General features: G+C 41.4%; 1 protein-coding gene and 1 long non-coding RNA gene across 2 annotated transcripts in view; both read left to right on the forward strand.

The window, feature by feature from the left end:
• The window catches only part of LOC147910626 (uncharacterized), a 172,149-nt gene that overhangs the window by 46,745 nt on the left and 102,417 nt on the right, over positions 1-22,987 (forward strand). The window lies entirely within an intron of this gene.
• Toll-6 (Toll-like receptor 6) overlaps positions 1,076-22,987 on the forward strand; it is a 52,688-nt gene continuing 30,776 nt past the window's right edge. The window contains exon 1 of the mRNA XM_011052078.2: positions 1,076-6,337. Within this exon, the coding sequence (XP_011050380.1) occupies positions 2,641-6,321 (3,681 nt within the window). The 5' untranslated portion in view covers positions 1,076-2,640 and the 3' untranslated portion in view covers positions 6,322-6,337. The remainder of the gene's footprint in view (positions 6,338-22,987) is intronic.

The following is a 22,987-nucleotide window of genomic DNA, read 5'->3' on the forward strand; positions in this document are numbered from 1 at the left end:
AGCGCGACCGTAGCCACCAAGTTACAAACTATTTCGAGTTCCCATCGATCAAGTCGAAAGTCGCTTGTCGGCCGAACGAGCATGAATCAGCGAGGCTTATTGAGCATCGGACGTATCTGGAGCTCTCTCGATCTGCCGCGATCTGCAGATCGAGAGTACGACGGCAGAGAAACCGGGCGAACGTTGTTTGTTAGTTTCCGAAGCGGGGGCGAGGATATGGAATGGAAGGGAATGAGAAACAAGATCAAAAGAGAGAAAGAGAAGAGAGACAGGAAGAGAGAGTAGTGCTGGTTCGGTGGCCACTTAAAAATTGATCGAAACCTTTTTACGATTGGTGGTCGATGCCAGGGTGGATGCTTCAAATATCGTAGGTCCAAAAGAAACACGTCGCGTTTCGCGTGGTGCGAGGAGAAGGAAAGACCAGTTCGCGATTCTTCGTGCAAGTTCGGCAATCGAATTGTAAAGTCGTGCACATGCCGGTTACCCATCCTTTTCTCTATCTCGTTTGATCGTTTGCCAACGTCCCTATGTGTATCTTTCGACGCTGTATACGTTGCGTATGCGTGAAAACGAGCGCGCGACGTGCTCGCGTTCTCCGCTCTCTCATGGAATAGTTCTATGAACAGACGAAGGGTCTTCTTCTCGAATGAGATCTTGAACGAGATGGAAACGACTGGTAAAGACGGCGCAAGACACCGCTGTCCCTCTGTCGTCGTCCACAACGATTCATATAACGCTTGAACTAGTTTCAAACGTGCATCCAATCCACGTCTTTTGTCTACTGTCGCTTTGCATTTTGCCTGGTTATTCGAGAAAAGCCGAATAAGTACAGAAATTGATTTCAACTTTACCAAACGGTATTGCGTTGTAGAGCAAACGTTGAGCAACGTTGCATCTTTAGAATGTATTAAAAATAGTCTTACAACACACAACTGTTTAATCATTTAATTACTAGAGTAGAATTTAGATTTACAGAAACACACACCATATCGAGTATTTACACGCGAAATTGAAACGCGAGAATAGGACCATCTCCTTACTTTCTCGATATTTACTCGCATCGTCGATGCGAGTGCATTCATCGATATTTTCCTTTTTTGATGCCGGCACGGATATCGATATTTTTTGCCGGCTCTAATAACGAGTAAAGTGTCGATGCTTTTTTTCTGATATCGTGTCCCCGGTCTCGCCCTGTGCAGGAGGACCAACCGAGAGAACGGCGAGAAGATACAGACAGGTTGCGTGCAATGTCCGCTCGTTCTTCTCTCTTCCCTCTTTTCTACACGCTCGTTGCCGCACGTCTGTAATAGTCTGCTGTACGTCGATCGCGTGTAATGGTAACACAGCAGCGCACGGGCGTGTGCGTGTGTTACGCGCCCGAGGGGCGCGCGTATACGCGCAAGAAAGACGCCGCTTCGCGTACGAAACGCAGCCAGCGCAGGACATCCTCGTCCTACCCCGAGGTCCTGCGGTAGGCGCGTGCTCACTTCACTTGGTGCCGCCGCTCGCCGCCGCTATGTGTGTGAGTGCTGCCGCCACCGGTTCGGTGGGGATAGAAACGATTGGTGGACGCTGCGTCGAGTTAGATGCCGAGGAGATCTTGCTCGTCAGTCGTGCGGTGGCCGTCGTACCGAACGTTACGGTCTTTGCTGTCGTAGGGAGAGACGCTCTCTGCTCCGATCTCTCTACTCCGATCTATATATTTGTCGCCGTTATCGCGGATAGCCTAGGTCGTGAAATCATCCTTTTTTCTTATCGTTCCTTTTTCTCTTTGATCAACGACTCCTCTCTCTCTCTTTCTCTCATCTTCTGAAATCTTGGAGTTTGGCTGATCTATCAATGGACCCTGATCGAGAAATCGGAGCGTATTTGCTTCGACATCGACATCGAGGAAATAGTGTGATGTGCGGGATCTTGTAATGGCACATCTCGGGACGCGATTCGAGGAGTTGGCACGAGACGTCAATGTCGTGCGGATAACAGAGCACGTCCCTCTGATCGGAATGCGGGATATCGTAGCGAGACGCGACATTAGTTTGTCAGCGAACCACCGTAAGTGGATAACATTCTGATACAGGGTTGATGCTTGTTAAACGACTTTGACGTGACGCAACTCGGTAAACACTGTCGATCGGTCTTCAAAGAACTAAATAAACTCCGAGACGAATCCGGAATTTAGAGAACGTCGCGAACAATAGAGTAGCTTATTTTTGCCTGTAAAGAAACATCCGTACCCGTGCAAAATATTTATGCCGCGTCGAACAAATCCTATGCTCTAAATCAAGTGAAATAGTGTAAACAATCTTGGATACAAGTTAAAATTACGTGATAATAATTACGATTTTGAAAATTATACCGATAAACCGATTAATTCTTGATTTATGTGGGCACTTTATGTCAGTCCGTAAATGCTCACAGTTAATCGAATCGGAGTGACTCGTATATACGTCGATATCGTATACTACGACCGAACAAGAACGAACAGTTTTTAGTAACACGTCTCGGCCAGGCTAGAAAGACGCCAGGTGAATAGACGCCTAACACAGTGGGCAATAACCGGTAACGTGACGCGGTCGCGCGGCGTGTGATGATTAGGAAGCAGAAAACCGGTACCAAGCGCAGGCAACGAGTTCACTAAAGATGCGTGGGCTCGTCGGTCGGCACGAAGGTCCCGGGAGAAGATCGTTGTCGCTGTCGTTGGCTTATTACTGCCTGCTCGTGCCAGTATACCACGTGCTCGCCGTGACCAGTGAGCTACCGCCAAAGCTCGATTTACCGGACTATTGTTCGTGGGATTTGCACCAGGATGGCGCGCTCACCTGCGTGCATCATTACACGGGCAACGACTCGCTCAGAACGAACTTTTCTCAGGCTACGAGCGAGTACGTGACCTCCATGAATATCGTGTGTGAGGACTCCGATGAGGAAGATGACAATGGCGTACTCAGCGTGGACAGCTTCCTTCATTTATGGCGGCTGCGGTCGTTGAAGCTGACCGGATGCAAGTTGATGCATTGGCCGGCCAAGCTACTCAGCGGTCTCCGCGATCTCCGTAATCTGACCGTTAGAACACTAAATGGACACAAAACCAAATACAGTTTGGAACTGGAAAGCGGCGCTTTTGACAATACGCCGCAGATTGAAAAACTTGATCTGTCATGGAATAATATTTGGCAAATACCGGATCGTCTATTTTGCCCCTTGTCGAATTTAGTAACTTTAAACATCTCGTGGAATTCGTTGAAGGACATTACGGAACTTGGATTTCAAGATGTCACTGAAGAAAAAATATCTGAGAAACAGCATCCGAGACGGATTCAATTGGAATCCACGCCGGCTCCTCTTCCATGTTCTCTGGATGTGCAATCGTTAGACATGTCGAATAATCAAATTTCCGTGTTGCCTATCAATGGATTCTCGTCGTTGAAACGTCTCAAAGTATTAAATTTGTCCAGCAATGCTATCTCCATGGTAGCAGACGGAGCTCTGCACGGACTTAGATCCCTTGAGAACCTCGACCTATCTGGGAACAAAATCGTCGCTTTGCCGACGGCGATGTTCCGGGATGCGAGCAAGTCACTGAAGGAGTTGAGATTGCAAAACAACTCTATCAGTGCGCTGTTGTCTGGTTTGGTGGCCAACATGAATCAACTAGTCACCCTCGACTTGTCAAGGAACGTTCTGACTAGTTCGTGGTTAGACTCGGGAACATTCTCCGGATTGATACGCCTCGTACTCCTGAATTTATCTTATAATCGAATTAGCAAGTTAAATACGACAATCTTCAAAGATCTCTATACCTTACAAATTTTAAATCTCCAATTTAACGAGATAGATTCGATATCAGCGGACACTTTCGCGCCGATGAGCAACTTGCACACCCTAGAATTAGCTCACAATCGGTTGACTTATCTTGACGCCTACTCCCTGAACGGATTATTCGCGCTCTCGCTGCTGGCCTTGGACTCCAACTTGCTTGAGGGAATTCATCCGGACGCTTTTCGGAACTGCTCGAGCATGCAAGATTTAAATCTGTCCGGCAACAATCTTGACAGCATACCAGTGGCGCTAAAAGACATGAGGATATTGCGGACCCTCGATCTGGGCGAGAACCAGATCAGAAGCCTGAATAAGCCTGGTTTCCGAGGAATGTCAAGTCTTTATGGACTGAGGATGATCGGCAACGAGATCACTAACGTCACGCAGGAGGATCTCGTGGAATTGCCGGCGTTGCAAATCTTAAATCTTGCCAGGAACAGAATTGAATTCGTGGAGAATGGTGCGTTCGCTGCCAATCCAGCACTTCAAGCGATCCGATTGGATTCAAATGTATTGCAGGATATGTCTGGCATCTTTATAAACGCGCCCGGTGTTTTGTATCTAAACATGTCTGACAATATGATTACGCAATTCGATTATAGCTTCTTGCCTGAAAAATTACAATGGATGGATCTACATAAAAATTTTATCGAAGATCTTGGCGTAGCGCCACGAAATATGAATCTGCAGACGCTCGATGTGTCATTTAACCGGTTAACGAGGATAGACTCTCGGTCGATTCCAGATTCCATCGAGCTGCTGTTCGTCAACAATAACCTGATAGCCTCCGTGGAGCCGCAAACATTCTTCGCAAAGACGAATCTCACTCGAGTGGATCTCTACGCGAATCTGATTATCAAGATGAACCTCTCAGCGTTCCAGCTTACTCCGGTGCCATCTAACAGACAACTTCCGGCGTTCTACATCGGCGGAAATCCCTTTATATGCGACTGCACCACGGAGTGGTTGCAGAGGATCAATTCGCTTACGCTGAGACAGCATCCGAGGGTGATGGATCTCGAGTCCGTTTACTGTAGATTACCTTACGATCGTCACAAGTCGTTTATACCGCTGTTGGAGGCAAAATCTTCACAATTCTTGTGCACATACAAGGCGCACTGCTTCGCTCTCTGCCATTGCTGCGACTTCGATGCTTGCGATTGCGAGATGACATGTCCGACGAACTGCACGTGTTATCACGATCAGTCCTGGTCGGCGAATGTCGTCGATTGTTCCAGCTCAGGCTACAAAACCCTGCCGGGTCGGTTACCGATGGACGCAACGGAGGTTTATCTCGATGGGAACAATTTCGGGGAACTGAATTCTCACTCGTTCATCGGCCGGAAAAACTTGCAGATCCTTTACGCGAACGACAGCAACATTATCGCAATCCGCAATCACACCTTCAGTGGTTTGAAGCGGCTGCTTGTGCTACATCTGGAGAACAACAAGATAAGTTTTCTCAATGGCGTAGAGTTGATGCCTTTGGAAAATCTGAAGGAACTTTATCTGCAGAATAACCTGTTAACGTATATTGATAACGGTACGTTCTTGCCACTACGTCAGCTGGAAGTCTTGCGTTTGGAGAACAATCGACTCGGCACTTTCGCTCTTTGGCAATTGGGCCAAAATCCGTATCTAGTCGACATCGGTTTGTCTAGTAATCCGTGGAACTGCGAATGCTCGTATCTGGATCGCGTACGGGAGTGGATGTCCCGCAACCAGGCGAAGATCAACGACTGGCAAAGCGTCACCTGTTCTCTAGGCGTACCCATAACTCTTCCAGCGAATGGATCGGTCATAAATTGCGCGGCATTAACGGGCACGACTTCCGTCGTCGAGACGCATCCGCTGGAGGCTTATCTACCGGTACTGCTCGCCACAGTCGTGCTGATTTTCGCAGCGGTGGCGTTGGTGTGCGGCGCAATCAGGCATCGTCGTACTCTGAGAACCTGGGCCGCGAGCAGATGCGGTCTACGGGCGTGCTACAAAACCGCAGCCTTCGAGGATCAGGAGAAACCGTTCGACGCCTACATCTCCTATTCTGCGGTCGACGAGGCCTTCGTCTCTACGATTCTCGTGCCGGGTCTTGAAACTTCATATAGGCTGTGCTTACACTATCGAGATCTTGGTGCCGGCAGCAACGTCGCTGACGCCGTAGCCGAGGCGGCCGATTCTTCGAGGCGCACTATTCTCGTATTGTCCAAGAACTTTCTGCATGGCGAGTGGTCCAGGTTTGAATTCAAGGCGGCCCTGAGGGACGCTCTCAAGGGAAAGGGCCGCTCGGTAATTTTGCTTCTGGTGGGCGGTGTGTGCCCACGGGATCTTGACGCCGATCTCAAAAAGAGAATCTCGTCGCACACTGTGCTGGTATGGGGGGACAAGTTGTTCTGGCAGAAGCTGAGGTTCGCCATGCCGGACGTGTCTCCGGTTCCCGTTTTAGAGAGACCCTTGCCATTGCCGCCACCGCCGCCACCGCCGATGCATCATCAATGGACGTAGAACTGCCGTTATTTAGGTGAGAGAGAAAAAAGCACGTTCTTTCATTTTTAGATTAGATGGGCGTATACACGTTAATATTTTTCATATAACAGCGTAACAGCGTCTGCTTTATAAATTTGTATTCCGCGTTTGTATATATATGAAGCTACATATAAAACAAGATTTTATCAACATTCAATAAAGAACAGGTTCGATATTATATAAATCTAGAAATAGTTAAAATTATATCTTCGAATTTTGATCTTCCACATCGTACACATATTATATCTGATGAATTTGCATATTTGCATATGAATATCTATTGCACATCTTGCCCAACAGATTTCGAAATATCCGATAGTGTTATTATTGTTTATTACTACACGAACAAAATTTTTTTATACAAAAATTATTATATTTTATAGTATAGAAATAGAATTAAATAGTATTAATTTAAATGAATTAATTTGGGGAAAAAATAAATATTATGACATAATGCTCGAAATGCATACGATATTTTTGTTATTTCTCTTGAATGTTTTTTTAGTTAAATAAACAATAATTTATTTGTAACTATTATACAGCTGTGATTGGATATAGGATATTTGTTCGAGAGTGAGTTAGAGCGAGAACGATAGCGAGAAAATTTTGAGTAATTCAGCTGAAGTTCGATTTACGCGAATTCTCTATCGCGGATCGAACGCGGCGGTTTTCTGGCGATGGAGCGTCTCCTAGGCGGTTGCATTTGTAGCGTTTCAAATCTGGAATCTTGATTGGGATGTACGCATATTACGCGTTTTGCGTCATGCGACCGATCCGAGTTAACTCGCCATTATAGCGGTTGAGATCTGTGTACGACATACGGCTTAGCTTATGTTTTTCGACTTTATTGACGAGGTGATGGCCAAGTTTTTTGTTTTGGAAACCTCTAAAGATGCTTGGAATCCTTCTAGAAGCTTCCGCTAGCTAGCTTCCGCATGTCACACGTACGCTAAATCTGCAAAAACTGTCTGTGTTAGCTATATCTCGAACAATATTCGTAAGTAAGAATTTACATTTTTTGTGTCTTTTAATTACTATAATTCTAGAATATTATCTTCTTTAGCAATAATCTTTCTCGAAAGATCGTGTACATAACGCGCTTTTGTATCCTAAAATGAGAGTAACGTTGCTTCCGGTTGTTGAATACTTGCGATGGAAAGTTGGCTAAGTACGAAGTCGTTCATCGTTAATCCAATAGAATTCATAATCGATGTTCGCGTGCCCATAAAAGCGCCGAGTAGCGCGCGTGGTACGTACATAATGGTAACAGTTCAAATTATATATAATTCCTAAACGACAGGCTAACGAGGCGGTAGTCGTACCATTGAACGCGCTTCTACACGACCTGTAGCCCATTTAACGGCGACACATTTTGCGCTATTGTGATCGGGGGGCATGAATGAGGTCATCTTTCGATGGTCGGTTTTGCGCGAACATATGGGTCGACGGGAAATATACGAAAAGTCGCATTAAATCCGTCGTTACATGTCCGCCAGCGACCAGTGAACTAGGAAAGTCCATCAATCGTCTGGACCATTTGTGCTCTCATAACTATTCTCACTCAATTAGCGATTAAGTCCGCTTTGTCCGAATTCGGTCCCCTGTCAGAAGCATAAAAGACCGTAAACGGCGTAAACCCGACAATCGTTTTTCTTAAATGTCCATTTTCGCAATCAATCTGACGAAAGTCCTGCGTGTTATACGATTGACGCAATTATCGTAATGACTTTATTTGCATTTTCACACGTTATTAATATAAATAGATTAGTAGCAGTTGCAATCACATTATATAATGGATTTATTTGATTGCAATGTATTCTTGACGATCTTATTTTACCGATCAGTCAGTGTTTCTAAATTATGTGAAACTGGTAATGAAAGAAAGAATAATATAAAAGAAACTTTGTCGCTATGTTCTCAAATACTATGCTCTAACTCAGAATTCATCATATTCGTAAAATATGAGGTCAACAAGTTGGATACAACATTGATTTTAACACAGGGAAAAGATCACGTTCAGGAAGCATTAAAATATCTTGTCTATAATTTGTTATTAACTTGTAATCTACTATTCTATATTGCTATAAAATATGGAAAGCGTTGCAAAATATCTTATTTTATTTCAAAACCTAATTTCTTGATTGTTAAATTATTCGTTACAATTTACAATTACAAAAATAGAAATGTAACAAATACATACAATAATCATTACGTTTGTATTTGCTATGTATATAACAAGTAAATCTCTATTTATCATTTTGTTCTATGAATTTACTATAATAATTAACTGGACTAATAGTAAATAGTAAATACGTATTTACTAGAATTAAATCTGGATTTTAGTTTAGATACGTATTTACTAGAGCTATGAAGTTAAATATTACATTATGAAATTTTGATTATTATATCTAATTAAGTATCCTTTTTGTCTTACAAAAAAACTTTCTTTGACTGATATTTTCATAACAAACATTTTGCCTTTATTGAGAAGTAATAACAAAAATTCTTTTCCGCTTTATTTAATTTAATATAATAAATTAAATTGCATTATATTTTATTCTCTTTGTTTTCATGCATTCTCTGAAAGGAAATTTTAACCACAATCATTTAGTGGTTATAATACAACATAATTGTCTAAAATAACTCATTATTGCACATTTAACAGCAATTTTATTTCGCATTCTATTCTCCCATCGGGAAATGACGAGTAATTTCGTGATCCGCCTGCTCGTCCCGACTCGTGCCTTTGTAATCACCAGCCGAATAGAATTATCTCTGTCACGCAGATCGGCAACGTGGAAAAGGGAGGCCGAATGCGACGGACGTTACATTAAAGCCAGCGCGACGCGCGGGAAAATTAGGAAAGTCAATTGATCGTCCGATTTCCCGCAATCCCGCAACAATGCCTTTCTCCCCTGACCACAGACTGCCAGACAGGCTCTCGATTTTCTTTGTATCAGGTGATCGGCCATTCGCCGCGTTAACTTTCTGCGACACGCTTCAGTTTCAGCTGTTACCCGAAAGCTCCGGCGCGAAATGGTGGTTATAGCTCGAAAGGGCGAGTTGAAAATACGAGAGGGACTGGGAGAAGTCCGGAAGGTCCCTTTTTACCCCATAAACTTCCAGGTTGGCGCCTGCGTGGTCGACGCTTCCATTAAAAGCTAAGCCGTCGATAAGCTGCATCGATACCAACTCTCTCTGTCTCTCTCTCTCTCTCTCTCTCTCTCTTTTTTGCTCCCCCAATGGGATTACGTAAAGTTATTTAGCCGAAACGCGGAAATGCTTATTGTCACGTTAGCTCGCCAACTAAATTTTCATAGTAGTGTACCGCAGCTGTTCGCTTCCTGCCGGGTGGACCGCAAATGGACGCGATTTGCGAAATCTTGAGACGGTTACGCAGAACCGGAGAACGCTAGTCGCTTTCGCCAACTTCACGAAGAGAAACGATCTCGCGTTTTTTATCGTGATTTATCGCGCTTCATACGCCTACCATTAAAGGCGGGATTTCGTTGTCAGTTTCGGTTTCGAGTATGATGTACGATGTCGCTGCTGGAAACAACTTTTTATCGATTGAGTTATCATACGGTAGTCCGTAACGAGCGTTTAAGCGCCCGCCGCGCGGCAATTCGACATCGTAGCACCATCGTCGTCGAATTCGGCCCCTTTTCTCGACTTCGGGCGGAAACTTACGACCATGTAGAATAGGACTCGTTAAGGGTAGTTTCTCGCGTATTTTCGGTGATGGGTTTTCCGAACGTTCGCGACCTTTTCCCCTTCCCGTACGATCCTTCGGAGAAACCATTTAACTGCTTGTCTGACGATAACGTCATCGTGAAGGCAGGGCCACGGAGCTTTTCAATCTTCGTAGATAAAAAAGCGCCGGGCGGTCGCAAAGTAAAACGCCTTAATAGAACTCCCGTCGACGGAAGAACGTACTCGAAATGTCTACGAAACGGTAGGTAGAATCTTCGATCGTAGGTATACCTGCCTGTACCGTTCGTTCTATACTTGACAAGGGCACACCCGAGTCCAGAAGACAAATGGGTTCCCTGTCGACCTTGCATACTCTCTTAGAGAAAAGGAATAAGAAATTGAAAAGTGATTTGTGTACTAATTCGTTTCTAGTCTCGCAGTTTCTCTCGTTCGTAGTTGGGTTCAAACACATTTCGGTGTTCTAAGCGCGAAATGGCCATTCATTATGCTCTTTATACATATCACGTCTTAGGTCATATTAGGAAAACAAGTGCAGCTGAAATATGTTCCCAACTTCTAAGTGCGTGTCTCTCAAGAATAGGTCGTTTAAAATTGACGATGGAACAATTCCTGATATTTTAGATTAGATTATACGGATTTGTTTTTTTTTTTTAAGAGACACAATACATCGGCACTTACATCGTTCTATCTTTTGTAATATTCAGTAAATAATAAAAATAGACACTCTCTCTTATCGATTTTATCTTCAAAAAGAATGCCATGAATTTATCGTGAGAAGATATAATATTATTTTTCGATGTATAGCATACATTACAAGCTATCCTATTTACATGATTTCCTAGAAAGAACCAGAAAAGCTACATGTCACGGTTAATGCTTCCGCGCTAATTTCGCGCTGATTTTTGCAGCAGCACGATCTCCACGCTTCGTTACATGCCTTATCCGAAATAGCGTTCGTGTACATAATCTAATGGATTACGTATCTAAAAGTCACGCATCGTGAAAGGAAATAAGAGTGACGCGGGTCTGCTCGAGTAGTTGAGCGCACGAGTTTTTCGTACGTGCGATGCAGGTAAATAAGCGTGAGCTAAAACAAACCGGTAATCGATGCTCAGGAATTCTTGCGAGAAAATGTATCGCGAGAGACGAGACCTAACGACGGGAATGGTCAAGCATCTAGGGATCCCAAGTTTTTTAATTATTAGTTTCATAATTACGCCCGAGTTAATTGTAATATCGCGAACTTGTATATATATATATTTTTTTTGTGTGGATCGATTACTTATTCGTGCACGTCTGAAAGTATCGCGCCTCCAAATTAATTATAGTAGATATTACGTCTTTAATATATACCTCCGCTCATTATAATTTTCTACACGTTGTACAAACTGCGCGATAAACTTTATGGCTGCACGTATTACGAAGAAGATTATATCTGAGCGTCAATTATGAACGCGTTGAGAAAGAGTTGCATCAACTCTTCGTCGTTAATCAAAATGTGAAGATCACAGAATCTCAGAAATAGAAGAAATTGGCAGAAAATTGATTAACAGAACGAGACAAGAGCATGCATCTAAAATTTAAGAAACGTCTACCTAGCTGGCCTCCCCATTTAATCAAATCTTAATGAATAAAATATATAATGATGCGCTATTTATGCGCTCTCAAAATCAAAAAAAGATTTTGTGAGGGGGGAAGCTAAGTAGGTTGTCAGTCAGCTCCTCCCCCCATTTTTTTTTGCGGATCTATCTCGAGTTATTCTGTATGAATATTACTCGATCTTGAGCTTACCTTAGACTGATTAACATTATGTATTTATCATTGTCATTTATCTTGTTATTTTTTCATATATTATTGTCAATTAGATTTATTAATAACAAGCTAAATGGATTACTTGTGAAATATATTGTAATAATTGCTATTTATTGTCCATTAGCCTTTAAATTATTATTATTAAATTGCTTAAATGATCAAATTTTATTAAGAAGTGAAAAATAGAATTTCTAGTAATTGCGTCAAATATAGCATCTGAATATTTCATATTCGATTTTTCCACTTGCCCAAATGCTTGATAACAGTAGATTATTTTATGTTAACAAACAAAATGTAAAATAATTTATTATTAAAAATTTTGAATTAATGCCTAAGTTGAAACTGTATATTTACTTTTTCCTTTATCTACGCATCAAAAAATCTTCAGCGTTTAATGCTTTTCTACTAGCGCAATTCGATTTTTAAAATTTTATAAGTTAATAAAAAAAATTAAGATTTAATTTAATTTAAAGAAATGAAGTTATACTAATTTAATTCTATTGATTTGAATGATATTTACTTGTTTATCTTTTAGTAACTAAATTAAAAGATAGAAATATAGAAAAAATAATAAATGCCAATTGAATATTATAAAATCGAAAGACTTCCCGCTTCGATAAAATCCTTTTCGTCGCAGACAATGTTCGGTCATGCGTACGTGTGTACTCGTGAAAGAATCGATTCTCACAGACATAGAAAGTTGTCTACGCGTATAGTCACGTCTCAGAGTATGAGTCAATGATCCGGAAGACTTGTCCCTGGTGATTCCGAAAGAACGACTGACGAGGGACGACGAGGGTTTTCGCGTATCGACGCGACTATGGTATTACGTTTCCGAGATTGGCATATCGCTCGCCAATACTGTGGATGCATTGTCCGTCGTTGTCATCCTCGTTGTCGTCGCCGTCATCGTCGTAGCCGGCAAAGTGTACGGAAGCATCCCCGAGCCCTCTTGCCCTTTCATTGTCGGTTCGACGCGCGGTGTTTTACGGCGAGCTTCTCCGTTCTTCCGCCAATGCATTCCGAATTGTACACCCTGCTGTCGTATACCTTCGGGAGGTCCTATTCTCTCTTCGGCTGTTCGCCATTGTACCCGCCTTTAGTGCGGGCTGCCGTCGGAAGTCGGTGGAAATGTAACTCGTGGTGCTCGCGCACGAAACGAGTCAAATAAGCCGGCGACGAATGCACCTTTTTCACAATACTCGAGGAAACTCGAGAGCGTTCGCCGTTGACATTTTTCGAACGATGCAACCGCTCGTAAAAGTACAGTACGCATTCGGAAGATCGGTTCCGGCTTTTACATTCGGTGACAGAAACGTGTCATCGACATGCAACGTTACCGGATGAACCGTCACTGTGGAATAGATAAGTAATGATCAGTTTCGTCGATGGACGAGATAGGCGCGCGAGATAGTATTTCAGTCTGTGATATTCTGAATCCCCGAATAATTAACGTGTCATTCTATATCGCACTATTAAATTCGTAATTATACTTAATTTGAGTTATTTTTAATCATTTCTGTAGGTCGCCACTTCTGCTCAATATATCGTTAATTTAATTGAAATAATCAAAATTAATAAAATAATTTATGTAAAAAATATATTAGATATGATTTAAATTTAGTTTATTATTTACTAAGTGCATACGTTAATATGGATGTTATTTACTTTGAAACTAACCACAGATATTACATTTTGACACATGGGAGTTATAATAAAAGTAGTAAAATATTATTTAATTTAAAATTCTTGAATATCTAACAGTATGTCTCGTCTTTGGTATTTTATCTTGTTGCATAATTTAGAAACTACTGATATCTAGATGCTTTATTTAAAGAAAGAACGATTCTAATTCAGTCGAGGAATCTATTAAAGATAAAATCGGAGATTTCGAAATAGAAATAGAATTTTATTCTCTTCAGTTTACATATAGCCAAGAAGGAGGGGATTTGGTTTATAAATATTGTTTTTATCTTATTTATCCATTCATATCTTTCTTACATGCTTTTTTATTTTAATACTTATTACTTTACTTTCTGTCTCTCTTTTTGTTCTTATTATTGCTCTTCTATCTTATCCATGATCTTTTATCTTATCATCACTGTTGATACATGTTCTTTATGTTATTTTTTAATTTAATTTACTTTATGGCAAGGCTCTATAAATAGACTACTAATGTTAACAGAGTAAAATATGGTACAATAGACTATAGTAGCAAATAATTAGGCATCAGTGAAACTATTGTTACAAAGCCTGCCAGCAATCAAAACCATACATAGACAAAGATGCAATAAGTGGTGAAGCAATACAGGTATATTCATATTTTTAAAATGTTATCATAGCATAGTATACGCACAGTTTTTTCTATATAGATATACAGTATCGTCTCTTTTTTTATTAGTTATCTTATCCCAATTATCTTACTATCATATTTTCCTCCCCCTCCCTCCCCCCCCTCTCTCCTTTTATTAAATTCCTTTTACTAATTTTCTTTGGATATTTCGAAACATAGTTAGCTTTTGTCGCTATCTAGGAATATAAAGAAGAAAGTTTAGATAAAAGCCCGTAATTGACGGTTATACTTTCAAAATAAAATGCGTGACGGATTCATTCGTTCAGAGAAAGGTGACATAACGCGCCGAGTTATATGGTTTTATGACGACTCGTCGCTATGTGGCTGCTTCCTAGAATCTTTACTAATCTTATCGAGTGCTGTACCGGTATACCCGTAAAACACCTGCATCTGCGCGACATTTGAGGAGGTCGCAGAACGCTTTTATGGTGCTTTTAGCTCGACTTGTACGCGGCACACTGTCATCGTCGCTTCGCGGCTTTTCTCTCAAGTCCCGCGCATGACACGGGAGAACAGTGAGACAGCTTCTCAGAAAAGCCGTTAAACGGCTTATCTGGCGGTGTATTTGGTCAATTTGAGGAGCATCCTTTCCCTTTAAATCCCTTCGATTTTCTATGGTCGCGAATGCCGCCACGCCCCTGTATATAGCCTTCATCCGGGTTCCCCGCGTCTCACTTAAGGACCACTCCGACTTTTAATTCGTGCTGCTTTTCATCTTATCGCGCGACGCTTCTCTCCCTCCTTTTTATTAGCGTTTCTGACTCGCCCTTTGCACTCTTCGAGACTCTTTTCCTTGAACAATGGAGGCGGGCGACAGCTCGCGCCGGAACGACGACGCGATTCGAGGGGAGAGCTCTTGAAAAATTTACGCGGTCCTCCTTTAGACACTCCTTGTGATTTGTATACTTTATGTCAACCCCCTTCAACTTCTGTGTTCAGTGGATCTTAATAGCAAAATATTTGCCGTATTAATGGATTCTTCTTGTACGTGCTGAAATCCGTACCATCGATGTATTTACACTCGTAAAGATATGCATGAATGTATAATGGAGCTTCGCGCGATTACACGTGCTTTTTTTACACACGATCGATGCGACGCAGAGTGGAACGGTTATGGATATAAACGCCGGCACCATAAAATATGGTTACATTGATCTTTTTTTTTTCTCTCAGTATTCTTACGAGCTATTCAGTGGTATATCAACGTATATACCGTTTGGCTGTGTTTTCCCCTAATGTTTCGCCGACTTATATTGCCGAAGGAACGGATGTGACTCACCGCAAAGGGACCAAGTGAATTTTCGGTGGATTCATAGCCGCGCATAAATCGATACCCATCTGCCATAAGGTGGATGTATACTGAGCGGCGGCATGAGAGAGAGAACAAGGGATACAAATCTTTTTTGTACGCTACCTCACGTACGCGCTCCGCAAAAGCGTACCGCCGACTCTCCCGTACGTGATTTACAAATTTTCGAGTTAGAGTTAATTTGCAATTTACGCGGTGCGGATCCGCGCCGGTTACGGGGCAACGTGGTAACAAATATCAGAGTTAATTCGCTCTCGATTCCGCAATAAACGAAGTTAGCGCGCGAGCATGCCGAGAGGCCAGCCTTAACACGAATACCGAGCGAGAAAAGGGTTTCGTATGTTATGATTGAAAACAACGTGCGAAGCTGCTCCATATATATGTATGTGGTGCATACGTACTACGTACATGCCGTTTTATTTCTAAAACTAAAATAATTTGCTGCACCGTGCTGGCAGAATAAATCTCTTTCAAATGTCTTGCGTCTGCTTTTTGAGCGTTGTCACAAAAGTACCTCGATTTTTAACAAAAATAAAAAAACGTTTACAATCTATATAATGCAGCTATTTCCATACATTAAAAGGATAATTTTTCAGGATATGATTTTTCGATACTGAACTTTATTCTGAAAGAGTTACAAGGGAGTAATAATAAATTCCTCTCAATTCACCTTTCTCTTCAACGCATATGACTCTCAATTAACATTCTGAAATGTCGTGTTATCCGTTTCTCATTTTGCTCAAAACGTACAATTTAAAATAATAGCTAATTTCCCTCCGGCCACGTAATTCGTTATACAAATGTATAATAACATAATTACTTAATATCCCTGAAGTCTCATACACAAAAGTTTTCGTAAGTAGCGCATCTTGAACTTGGCTAGTTCCGAAAGTTAATAAAGAGCCATAAATAATTGTCGCGAGTGTCTCTTATTGTGAATTATGCGATTTGCAGAGCGCACGTTCACTCGCGGTTTTCCAAAGTGCGTACGCAGGTGACGCGCAACGCAATGCGACGATTTTCCGCCGCACCGCCGTGTAATTAACACAACTGTAATGCCGCAACGTTGCGGCCGAAGTTTCAGGAATGTAGAAGGCGGGTCAAGTCTATTACGGCTTGCACAGCCGGCAATGGCAGACTAATTACTGACGCACGCGTTGCAATGTCGTCGTCGTCGTCGTCGTCGTCGTCGTCGTCGTCGTCGTCGTCGTCGTCGTCGTCGTCATCGTCGCCGCTGTTGTCATCGTCGTCGTTAGTTAGGTAAATGCCGCGTTATGTCGGGATTATTACGTATCTCGTTTACTTTTAACTAGGGCACACGTCTTTCCACGGTGTCAGGTTCATGATCCAGAATTCTCTCTTTCTCTCTCTCTCTCTCTCTCTCTGACCGCAGAAAGGACGATGTTGAACGACGGGTATATAACAGGCAGTGAAGCGCGACATTAAGAAGAGGTGTAGTTCCGTATAAAATCATAACGGAGCGCACCGATGGAAATTCGGTCGCGAGCTATGCTAACAGCAGCTGCAACGCGCCCAAGAGAATTCCGAAACGCAATCAATTTATCAGCAGCGGGTGCGCGAACGTGACCAGACTTAAGCATATGGCCGATTTAACGATGTCGGCCAGGGAAAGGGATCCATGACTACTCTTAGCGCTGGGAGATTATGCGTTCATGCTGATCCTGGAATATATTTTCCACGTCCGACACAAAGCTGCGAGAGTAAGAGAGAACGAGTGAAAGGTCCGTGGAGATTCGCGCGAAAGAGAGGAATGCTCCCAATTATGCACCGCACTAGCGACGAATTTGTTACGGCGCGCATTGTTAGCTGAATGTAACAATGAGGGATGCCGCACCTCCCTTCGTTGGCCGTGCAATGGGGGTGGAAATTTTCGAATTATCCGATGTATTCCTGTCGAGATTGCGTTGGCTTTCACGTTGGTCAAGCCCTGTCCGAGCTTCGGCGATCAAATTTTCTGTATCAGTGATTTCACGATTTCAGAGAAGCGGGTGACTTTCGACGTAACGAATCGCACGCGCATTTAAAAGTCAACACGTTTTTTTCTTTGTGTTTCGAAACGAGAGTCTGATTTGTAGAATAGAGAAGAATGAAATTTGGATTGTTTCGTATATTTTTAGGGTGACTTTTTTTTTAGAAATTCGTATATACAAATTCGCAAGAGACATATTAAGAATTAACTGAAAGATAATTTCGCTCTCTTATTTAAAAAATGAATATGAGGTGACATTTTTTTTAAATAAATCTTTACAGTGTTTTTAAGATGTTTATTAGCATTATTATTAAATTGATGAGTATTGTAATTTGTGATATTTTTAGCTTCAATTTATAATTGCGTTTCAAATCCGTTAATCCAAATTAGCATGTAATTTATGAGATTGAAAAATATATTTGCAAATTTGCATATTAATATTATCAAGCACCGCTTTAAATAAACATAGGAATCTTTCTCTTATTTAAAGAAATTATATAAATATTGTTCATACTTATTTAGGAAAATACTTTTTCAAATCAAATATGAAAGAAGTGTGTTAAAATGAATTTGCGATTGATAATTTCTACTATTGTTTTCGTAATTGATAGTAAATATTTACAAAAATACGGATATTGTGGCTACAAAAGTCATGAAAAACTTATGAAAATCTATTTATTAGTCAAATTATCCGATAATCGGCTGTTCAAGCGGTGAACAATCAAGCTACTTAGATATTACGAATGGATTGATATATTCACTTGAAAAGATGCAAACCTATCAGATCTCGGCTACATTGTGAAATCGGTTTGAAAAGGAACAAATTTTTCGAGAACGCTTCGCAGTCGTAACTAGGACGGAAGACGGGTGCAACGTGGATTCTTTTCAAAGAAACTTTGGGATTTGCTCGGCAGAGCGGCCTCTACGTCGTTCGTTCTCATACCGGCTTCCTCCTTAACATTCTCTTGTTATTTCAATTGCCGTCTCTCTTACCTGTCACCGTAGCGTCAGTCTGGTCGAGATGCCTGAAAAGAGCAAAGCGGGAAGCGGGAGAATTTTCTGCGTCCATTGAAAGTAAGATAAGCGTGAGCAGGATCCGATGCCTCCAGGGGGTGGGAGCTCAGCAAAGGTGAAAGAAAAAGATGAGGCAGAATGAAAGAGAAAGAGAGTCATTCTCTCTGTCATTCTCTTGCATGGTTTTCTCTCCTTGGGAATCCGCAAAATGGAGCGCGGTGCCTATCATAACATCCTCGTTTTACGGTAACAATGCAGAAGTAACAAGACATTCGCCGAAGGACATCGAGCGTAAAAAAATAACGCGAGCGGATGATTCGCGACGTTAGCGGACGGGAAAAACAGCCGCATAATTTTGCCGTCTGCACGAGAGCCGTACGAGTAGTGGAATAATTTTATAATATTACCTAACGTTTGTAAAATTTCTCTATGCTGAAGCTTAACAATTGTAATATCAAAAGGAATTTTTTATTTGGAGTTTCATTCGTTTTATCTAAGTGTATAAAATGAAACCGACCAAAATATGAAATACTCATTCCAAAAATGACTAGCCTACGTAACTGTACATACACCTCATGCAAGAATACACAAATATTCCCTGACAGAAAAACGAAGTTTTTCGCGTACTTTTAGAGAAGCGAAGAGAAATAGAATTTTTACATATCCATTTCGTATTTCTTTCATGAAAATATCTTTGTTGTCTTTGTTTGTCAGAAATTTGTAAAGTGGCATACGCGGTCTCGCTATAGTGTTTTTATATTTGCGACTGCAACGTATTCAACGTGAATGACATAAGATAGGGGCCAACAAGGCACAAAGAGCATTTGACTAGTCTGCTAAAAAGATAAAAAGATACACGTAAAATACGCCGTTTTCCTGGATATAATCTAATTGGAAAAAATGCTGGAAATGTTTCGAAGGTATTTACGGGCGTAGGCAAACGGGGAAAAAATTACAGCGAAAGCGAAAAGTCGAAACGCGATATGCTTGCTACTCGCGATAGAGCCAGTCGTCATTAGGGTCTTTGAGCCCGCGGACGAAATTACGCTCGGATCTCCGTATGATCTGCGCTTTATTATATCCACTATGTAATTTTCATTCCATCCGTTTCACTTTGGACCGCGTTTCACCGCGTGCGTGTCTTCGGGGTCCGTTAGATACTTTTTAATACACATTTCCCGCGGCATTTTCTTCCCGCTTTCCTTCCACGTGTTACAAGCTTTGGTCTTTGTTTTAGTATTCCCAGATAATTGAATTGATACTCGATGCGAATATCTAGTTTTAAATAAGAGAGGAAGTAAGAAAGGAAAGAATTAAAACGTAGATGATATGTGTTGAAACTTGTCTTGTTAATACATATAGTAATCATATCTATTAAAAGGAAATAAATGTAATGCCGTTAGCGAATACATTTGCAATGAAATTAAACGATTACGGAAGAATGATGGAGAAATACCTTTCTTCTGGTGAAACTTCTATCTCGATATTTCTTTTCTAGTTCGATAGTCCAAGCATGTAGCACGTAACGGAATTCTTAAGTACAAATTTAAGGAGTACCAATGGTTCGCGCCACGGACGAATAAAACCGAGAAAAGTTTCGATTGATTTTTCAAGCTGAATTCACAAGCACTCATAATCCAAAGTTTCGAGGGTTTGAAGAGAGGAACAAAGTGCGAAGCGAAATGAGATCCCGCGGCGGAGATAGCCGGAGACCGCGTGGTGGGAACCGTGGAAACAAAACTAATGTCGTTAGCGTAAATTTTAAAGAAAATAGAGGGGAAACTCTATTTCTCTTATGGGTCTGCTTTAATTAATAACTGAGTATATATTTGCGCGTTCGTTTGTACAAAGAGCTCGTACGCCAGGGAATAACGTTTCACGTCTAATATATTTACTCTCTCGCTCCAGAGTATATTTACATTTATGGAAAATAAGTGCTCCGTGCAAATTCTCTTTAGCCAAGGAAGAAGACGCCTGTCGTTCGATACTTTCAAGAGATTAAAATTAAACAGTCATCTGATTTTTGTATATTTTTGTATATTTTTGTATTATAAACGATTGGAAATGAGAGGTGCAAGAGCTGAAAATATTTCAATATTCAATGACATAATACTAATATAATCCAAACTCATTACGATCTTCTTGTTTTACTCTCTCTTGAATGTAAGCCAAGGGCCAATGCGACTATGGAATAGTAAGCAGTTCAAATTGGAATATTTAATGAGTATGCAATCCATCAATCGATCGCCCTAGAATCTCGTAGATTAATGAATCTTTATTGAATAACAACTGTTTGAAGCGAGTCTCGAGATCCCTTCCAGGCGAGCTCTTGCACGATATTTACGTGGAAATGTCGTCGTCGTCGCTAGCAATTGCCTTCCACGTTTTCATTCTCCCTTTGACATTAATTCCCGTGCTCGGGGAAATTAATTGGCGTTACACCGCGGGATATGCATGCCGAGTGCCGCCGTAATTAATAAGGCACAGTAACGGCATAGAAAACGAGCTAGTAGAAACCAGCTTGGCGGTGGATGATTAGCCTGGAGGAAATCACAGTATGCGCGATAGCGCAAAATCTCGCAGAACAACGATTCGTCGTACCGGTTTTTACACAATGTCGCACCGTTCTTTTTATTGCGAGTCAACAACGCGACGAGAACCGTGCGTTCTGCGGAAAGAGGGAGAGAATGAGAGACGAGAGATGAAAGATCGGAGGACGGCGGAGGGAGCGGAAGTGGGACGAACAACGAGGCATTGTTCGTCTCGCATGAGATTGGTGAAACAAGGATTACTTTACATGATGGCGTAGTGGTCGCGGGCATTAGGCAGGTGTTACGAGACAGTCTCGTAATCTCGTAACAGAGTTGCGCCTGGCGCACAATAATCGTTAGAACCGCGCATAATTGCGACCATCGTACGCGCAGTTTGCATAGCATTTCGTTACGGAGAATTTCTGATTTTACGTCGTTCACAATGCTGCGCACGGTAGCATAAAAATTTGCGCCCAACGGAACTCTCGCGATTCTCTTCGGTAAGAGACGCAAAGTGAGCAGAGCTCGGAGTCGGAGCAAAATTTTCCGCGCTCGGCGCCATTCGGTCCATTGGGATCCGTCGGTGAGAGTCCGCGATTGTAGAGGTGACTAAGTTTGTTCGTCTTGTACGGAGGTCTCATCCTCCGTTCACATCGCCCACACGGTCGAACTTTGCCATACACGGACGACATAAAGCCACGTGTAATTGTGCAAACGCGTGGGCGATATAATTGAAACAGGAGTCGGAACAGCGAGGTAGAAACAACTGCCTCTCGATAGTTACTCGATTATTTGTGTGAAAAAGTCGTAAATGCACTAATTAATTTTGAAAGCAATACATTATGTATAATGTAACCTTAGAAAACATGTATCTAATCTTGACTTTACAGTATTTTTATAGCTCCTCCATTTTTAAATTACATTATGGGAATACTGTGAGATATTTATTGTCGAGCTATAAAAATCTTTCAGCATATAAAAGATCGACCTATATTTTTTGTTATTTATAAAAATCGTATTTATCTTAGGAAAAATAAAAAGAAAAATTCTGCATTTTGTTAGTTTTATATTTCTCGCTTATTTTTCATTTGAGCGAGTTAATATTTTTTAATTCGGAAACGCGTTATTCTAGTTTGTTTTATTTTTTTATTTTAAACAATTTCACGCGTTAAATGATACGAGTGTATTCAAAGTCAAGATTAAGATAATCGATATTGAGAATGTACAAAAGATATAATAATAAATTAAGATATACAACACCGTGCGTATATAAAGAAAGAAATTTTATTTATTTTACATATGATATCTTTTTCGAAACTGGAAAATAATATTTAATATACACATATTCATATCATATCTTCTGAAAAATCCTATATGTTTTATGAAATTTATCTGTATCATTTATCGTGACATCGAGTATACACTCGTCATCGAGATACATGAAAATATCTCTTTGTAAAATGAAATCCGAAGCTTTCAATTGTACGTAAATAACGGAGCCACTCATTAATGCGACACAAACTCACGCCATTATACATGAAACGCGAAACGTAACACGGTCAAAAATGAGCGATAATGAAGCTTGGCTTTAAACGTACTCGGCGAAAACTCGATTACCGGTGCATAAATTCGCCGCATCGGTTAAATTCACGAGTGTGCGCACATTAAAAAGTGGCTGAAATCGGGATTTATCTCGCACCATTTGGATTTGACTGCGTTTATAAAAAGGGTCAATTTTCCTGAGTATACCTGAGAGAAGATGAGTAGCCAATCTCACCTCTCCAGCTTTTCGAAAATAACGCGCACCGTAACGTGTTTGCCATCGACCCAACACTATCAGGATGCATCAGTCGGGCGAGTGATATCTCCTTGCTTTTTTTTCCCCTCTTCGTTGCAACGACCGTCGAGGTTGTCCCGTGGCG

This window comes from Acromyrmex echinatior, chromosome 2 (genome assembly GCF_024713525.1).
Source record: "Acromyrmex echinatior isolate Ae372 chromosome 2, ASM2471352v2, whole genome shotgun sequence".
NCBI lineage: Eukaryota > Metazoa > Arthropoda > Insecta > Hymenoptera > Formicidae > Acromyrmex > Acromyrmex echinatior.